General features: G+C 46.1%; 1 protein-coding gene across 3 annotated transcripts in view; it reads left to right on the top strand.

Annotated features, from left to right (window-relative positions):
- The first annotated feature begins 1,093 nt into the window (after positions 1-1,093).
- Positions 1,094-7,007, top strand: part of COMMD10 (COMM domain containing 10) — a 207,889-nt gene continuing 201,975 nt past the window's right edge. For 2 of the 3 annotated variants that reach the window (XM_019555295.1, XM_019555294.1), the window contains exon 1: positions 1,094-1,220. In XM_019555295.1, coding sequence (XP_019410840.1) covers positions 1,110-1,220 — 111 coding nt within the window. In that variant the 5' untranslated portion in view covers positions 1,094-1,109. The remainder of the gene's footprint in view (positions 1,221-7,007) is intronic. The other variant, XM_019555292.1, reaches the window with a different exon arrangement.

Here is a 7,007-nt window from a genome sequence, read left to right as displayed (position 1 = left end):
CGGACAGGTACCGCCCTCCCCCCTCCCCGCAGCCCCCGGTGCGGCTGGGCATCGGCCTGCGCGTGGGCTAGTGCGGGCTGCCAGCCGTGTGCACGGGTGTGCCCCGGAGTGTGGGGTTTAGTATAGGGGGGTGCGTGTGTGTGGGGGTGAGTGTTTTTGGGGGTCAGTGCGGGTGTGTACACACGTGTGGGGAGTGTGTGTCTACACGTGGTTTTGTGGATCAGTGCGTGGGGAAGGTGTGTGCGTGAGTTTGGGGGTCAGTGCAGGGGCATGTGTGTGGGGAGTGTACATCTACACATAGTTTTGTGGCTCAATGTGTGGGGAGAGTGTGTGTGCACACGCGTGTGTGTGTGTTTGGGGCTCAGTGCAGGGGGAGGTGTGTGTGTGTACACACGTGTGGGGAGTGTGTGTCCACACGTTTTTGTGCCACAGTGTGTGGGGAGGCTGTGTGTACCTGTGTTTGGGGGTGGGTGCTGGCAGGGTGCTCGTGTGTGCATGTGTGTTTGGTTTTAGTGCAGGGAAGTGTGCATATATGTGTGTTTGCGGTTTGTGCAGTGGGGTGTGTGTAAACGTGTGCAGGTGGGTTTGTGCGTGTGCTCATGTGTTTGGAAGTTGGTACAAGGGTTACATGTGTGCACATGTGTGGGGGTGTCTGTGGGGGGGATGTGTGTAAACATGCGCTTGGGGTTTATGCATGTGGGGAGTGTGCGTGTACACAGGTGTTTAGAGGTTAGTATTGGTGGGTGCATGTGTGTACACCTGTGTGTTGTGGGTTAGTGTGGGGCAGTGTGTGTGGTATGTGTGTGCTTGTGGCTTCATACACGGGGGTGTATGTGCATTGGGGAGTGTATGTCTATTGTATCTGTGCTCTGAACTCCACTTGGAGCTCAGTTCTGTTCCTGTTCTCATTGGGTTTTGCTTATCTGTGCTTGCACAGTAGTGCTGCATGCTTGTCCCCAGCCCCTTGAGAACAGACACCAGTTGTGCTTTTATGTGAGTGTATGCACACATGCACATGTGTGTATGAAAAAGTGATAACTGAAAAAAATTTCCCGCCCCTCTCTCACTGCATGAAATCTATCTGGCTCTTACTCAGCAAGTTGTACCCCATGTTTCTTGCCTTGTGTAGTGTCAGAAAAGCAGTGTCGCTCATCAATGGGACAGACACAGGCAAGTTCCCTCGCCTGCTCTCTCGCATCCTCCAGAAGCTTCACCTCAAGGTGTGTAGAGCACAACTCTAGTATATGCTTAGCCCATTCGTTTTAAATAAACTTTCAGATTCTCTAGCATTCACACTGTCCCCATATCAAGGTATACTCTGTGTTTCTTGTCTTAAGATGCTGTGTGCTGATGTCTTTGCATTTCTCCTGACAGTTAAAATGCAAGTTGTTCCTGGGCAGAGAAGAAAAGCCCACCCCACATATAACAACGTGTTAAGTGTCAGCAGTTAGTATCGTGGTTCTGATGAAGGGAATACTGTGTGAGAAAAAAGCACATTTTTGTGATTTTTAAAACGCATGTGCAAGATAAACCCTAAAGATAAAGCACAATTTTGTATGTGTTGTCTAAGGGAATTGCTGGGCACAATGGGATCCTTTAGAGCTGGTATTTTTTATTGAGATGCAAGTATTACAAAGTGTAACTTGTGCCAAAAAATCCTATAAAACTTTAATTTGGATGTAGCTGCTATAACTTCAGGCAAGGTTGTGGGATGAGGGCCTTAGCAAATCATGCCAGTTTACTGACCTCTCTGTAACTTTGTGTGAAACGTCATGATTTTAACCCTCAAAATCTACCAATTTTTGGAGAAGCAATCATTAGAGAATGTGATATTGATTAGTTTTGTAGTATGGTATTTGCAGAAGCTCTTCTGAATTTTACACAAGATGTCAGGATGATTGTTACTGTTCCATTCCGTGTCACAGCGGTCACGCTATTTTTTTTATTTGACAAGTGTGTCAGCTTGTTTCTTCAATGTGTAAGAATTATGAAGCAAAGATGAACAATTCTGACCCTTTTCTCTTCCACCTTTGAAATACAATATGAAAGATTGTTGTCAAACAAGAGACATGAAAGCAGCAAATGGAATGTCAGTTTCAAATCACAATTTCATACTTGTATGAACACAGAATTGTTAAAATTGAAGGGACTTCAAAAATCTGCCTCTGAGCTTTCTTCCTCCTGAAGAAATGTCACAGGGGCTAAGTACAGACAGTCAAAATGCCCGAGGCTGAATCAGTTCAATCTTTGCACATTAGTCTAAGTTGTGTAGATTGAACTGATAAGTGAGTGAACAGATGGTCACTCTTGATTGCAGAACCACAGGTATGTGCCTGCAGTGGCTCAGGCCAGAAGCTGGGGGGCGCTAGAGTACTCCTCCCTGCTTAGTTGAACCAGACAGCTTGGGCCAAGGCTAACCTGCCTACCCTGTGAAGTGCAGGGGGAGGAGTTTGCAGGTGAGGTGCAAAGCATCCTGAGATGCTGGGGGATTTTGAGTTGACTTGAATCTAGAGGGGACCTGGGACATAAGTTCAGTAAGCCTAATCTAAATCATTTAAGTCTGATACTACATCCATCCAGGTTTTCTTAAACTGGTCTCAGCCATTCTGAAAGCAGTTTATGTGCACTGAACTTCTGTTGTGTTACAGATTTGAACCAGTTTCCAATCATTTATACCAGTTTGTGTAATTTCTGTCCCTAGCCAAGATGAAATTTTCAGTTTCCCTGGAATGCTCTTTTTGGAAGACCTTAGTTTTGTGCATAACTTGCTCTTGCATCTGTAAGCAAACACCATAAGATTCCAACATGTGGATTTTGGGGGCTTTCTGAGAAGTAAGATGCCTTCTCAGTCCTAACCTTCTGCCTGCCTTCTCTGGGGTTCTTAAGATCTTATAGATCCTGCCATTGTTTCACAGGTTTGCTAGATAGATTTGAGTGAATATGGGTTCAGCTTCCCCTGTCTCCTTGTTAACTTGCAGATAGGGAACATTATGAAACTTCCACAAACAGGTCTTTTTCCCTCAAGAAAGAAGGGTGGGGAGGTCAGACAATGCAGTAGGTTCTCTCCAAACCTGCTTCTAGATTTATAGATGAGCATAAACACCATACGGTATTATTTAATTTCTCTTTGCTTGAATCATGAAAATAGAATAAGTATATGGGTTTACTTTTGATTATATTTTGGCGCTGGTCAGGTTAACTTTCTAGCATTTACACATCTAAAATTTCTGCGTTAGGAAATTTGAGGGAAATGTTTAAATCCAGAATTGCAAGTTTCTTCTGAAGTCCACAATTTTCTTTTGATCCTATGTTAGGTTTTGGACAAAAAAAAAAGTAGGGGTGCACCAATAGAGATTTTGGGGGATGATCCCGATAGCCTGTTTTTAAAGAAGCATATTGGCTGATACAGTCTGATTTCTGATACAGCTGAGTCCAGCTGGTAAGTCTGTTGTGGTGGAAGGGGAAGAGGGAGGGAAGGGGCATGGGAGGGCAGATCAATGTCCCCCGCAGTGAGGGAGGGAGTGGGGCTAGGGCAGGTGCAGACACTGCTCAGCTGGGTGGGGTGGGGTGCAGGACGGAGCCGCGGCTTGTCTGGGGGGGGTCCCGCTGCTGTGCACACCCTGGGAGGGCATGGTGAGGGTGTCCCCTGGATCTGCGTGGGGCAGGATTGTCAGGCTGTGTTTGCACGCTGGAGCTGGGACTGTGCTGGGCTCTTCTTGGTGGGGGCTGGGCTCGGGGCAGGTGGCGGGGGTGCTGGGAGGGGGTTATTGGGGGGGGCTGTAGCAACCCCAAACTTTGCTGTAACTCCCCCTCAACCCCTCCTCCCAGCACTGCTGCCACTTACTTGGCGAAGCCCCAGCTCTTTCCGGAGCGTGGATGGAGGTGGGGGTTCAGCTGCGGCTTCGCTGGGTGGGTGGTGGTGGTGCTGGGAGGAGGAGCTGAGCGAAATTTGCGGTTGTTGCAGCCCCCCCAGCTCCCTCCCAACACTGCTACCACCTGCTCCGAGCCCAGCCCCTGCTGAGAAGAGCCTGGTGCAGCTCCAGCTCCCGCCTGTCCGCCCTGCAGCTGTAGCCTACCCGCCCTGCTCTGCGCAGATCCGAGGGGCGCGTGCCTGCTCCCCTCCCCCCGGGCATTCCAAATGACCTGTGGCTCCATCCTGCACCCTGCCCCACACTGGCTGGGCAGCCCCTGCCCCAGCCCCTGCCCCACTTCCTCTCTCACTGCAGGGGGGCGTTGATCTTCCCCATCGCGCCTCTTCCCTCCCCTCTCCCCTTCCACCATAACAGATTTACTAGCTGCATGCAACTCTCCAAGCTGCCGAGCTGTGAGCCTCGCTGCTTGCATGCTGCGCTGCAGCTGCACATACGCACGGGCATTTATCCGCCAAATTATCAGCTGCATCAGGCCGATTTCTGATATAGCCTATTTTCTTTATATTGGTGCCAATTCGATATTGGACCAACGTATCGGTGCACTTCTAAAAAAAGTTATGGTACAAAAAGTGCTTATTGGGAATATGGTAAAAATAGGCTTTACTCTATTTGACTTGAACTATTTGAATCTGTGATTGTGTACTTCACAGGGAGAGAAGGAAGAGTGGTAATTTGTTTAACAAGATTACTAGCACCATTTAATTGTAAGCTCGTTTTGACCACCAGTCAGTCCCATAGGCACATATTATATAGTCTTTTACAGTGTTTAATAAGGGTTGTGTGAAGCGGGCCCTATTTGATTCAGATTTGGCCCAAATCAGGGGCAGCGATTCTATTCACTGATTTGGATCACTGTTCCCGATTCGATTTGGCCAAATCCAAATCTGAAGATTTGATGCTGATTCAGAGATTCTGCGATTTGGACACAGGCACAGCTTTAAATGTTTTTTCTATATGCCTTGAGGTAGCAGTGTAGCTTGTGAATGCTACAATCATGGGGCAGATGGAACATCCCACAGGAGTGTGTGTATGTGTGTGTGGAGGGGTGTCCTCCGTGTGCTTGGTGGCAAGCCCATAAGTGGACCGGAAGTACTTCTGGGCTACTTCCAGGTCCTCTAGGGAGCATACTGGGGGGGGCCCCTCTGCATCCCCTCGGCTCAGTGTTTGGCTGCAGAGCCAGGAGGCACCAGTCGCCAAGCCAGGAGGGCGCATGGGACTCCCCAGCGCATTTGCTTGAGGACCCGTAAATGGACTGGAAGTGCTTCTGGTCCACTTCCTGGTCTGCTGCTGAGTGTGTTGGGGACCGCCCTCCCCGCCATGCTCCTGGGGGACGCTCCATGCGCCCCAGCATCGCCACATTCACGAGCTGCCTGCTACCTGGAGGTGTGTAGAAAAAACATTTAAAGCTGCGTCTATGTTTGAATTGCCAAATCTTTCCAATTCGATTTGGAGAGATTAAAGGTTCCTCAAATTTGATTCGAATTTGGAGATTTGGTTACCCAATTGGGCCGAAACTCTGCCAAATTGAATCGGGGACTGAAGCTTCACACAGTTTAATTTTCAACGTGTGTTTAGCATTGCTGATGCAATGATCAAACATTTAATGGGAAACATGTTTATTTTAATGCATTTAGTGTTTTTGAATGTTGAAGCTTTCTACTGTAGATCAGACATGGCCTCCACGAGAAAAACTCAGCTTAACCTTGTTGTCCCCATTCTGATTTAGAAGGATCGCTCTAGGGATATGAAATTTTTCCCTTCTGTGATTCACTTACTGACTTTTTTTTCTTTTAAAACTGCTAAGAGGAGGGCTGTAGTGGTAGTTGTATATTGTTTTATTTGGTGAGGATATTAGCTCGTTACCAGCTGGACAGAGTTGCTAACTTAGTTTCACTTAAATAATTGAACACGTCTCATGTTGTATAATAATTTTGATCTCTATTGACTGGAACTGGATTTGAATGAGTGAGCTGGAATTGAAAGATGGGTATCATAGTACAGTACAATCACATGAATCACTCAGTTGGCCTTTCTAAGATGTCTCACTCCAGGGCATGCTGAATCAGTGAAAATTTTAAATAAACTTCCCTGTATTAGAAGAAAATATACAACATTAAATGTCTCTTTCTTTTCTAAGTGCTAAAGATTCAACTATCATTTACATTTTTTTATGTTCTTGTTAGAAAGACAAGCAATTTGACTCTCTACGCTTTCTTATAATTAGATCATTTTGTTAAACTCTGCTGTGACAGGTCAATTGCTTTTTTTGTGTAGCTCTGCAGTTATTGGATTGCTAATTGCATTCAGTATGGTATTTGATGTCTAAACCATAGATTTATTGATTGTTATGTTGTAAAGGATGACAGTATCTATATTGTATTTAAACATGGTACATTACTTTACTAAGACTTTTCCATTCAGTGATCTTTAATAATACAGTATGTAGATGTTTGATTCTCCATATTGCTTTATGAATTGCCTATATTGGACATTTTATAATGTTTTTAAAAGAGCATAGACTGTTTTCCACAAGAGGGATGTCAGTATCCAAAGTGGAGGACCTGCACTATATTTTTGCCATCTTTGTGGTGCTGTTGTTTCTAGTGTAGCCAGTGTGCACCACACTCTTGACTTGTTTCATATTGTGTGTATATAGTATAATGTATTTCACATGTAGTAGATTAGTTTATGTAGTCAAAAGCTGTATGTGTGCTTACTAAGTGATCATCATTGAAGTACGGGGAGAGAGAGTGTAATTTTGTGATCCCTTTTCTTCATAAAAAACTGATCAAAAGCCTGCTAACCCTCAAGGGAAGGCTGATGCTGACTCTAAAGGGCATTAGATTAAGCAGGGGTGTCCAACCTTTTTGAATGTGGGGCCGGATCATGAACTTTTTATCACCCAGTGGGCTGGTAAGCCATATTCAAAGACTTCACAGGAAGTGGTATCACATCAGGAAGCCATGTCACGTGACATCCAGCCTCCTCTTAAACACCCCCAGGGTAGGAGCCAGCACCACTTCTCTTGGAAGTTGGTTCCAGATCCTAGCCGCCCTGACCGTGAAGTAGCACCTC

This window comes from Crocodylus porosus, unplaced genomic scaffold (genome assembly GCF_001723895.1).
Source record: "Crocodylus porosus isolate Cpor-Errol unplaced genomic scaffold, CroPor_comp1, whole genome shotgun sequence".
NCBI classification, from domain to species: domain Eukaryota; kingdom Metazoa; phylum Chordata; order Crocodylia; family Crocodylidae; genus Crocodylus; species Crocodylus porosus.
This window is presented reverse-complemented; position numbering and strand designations above follow the sequence as displayed.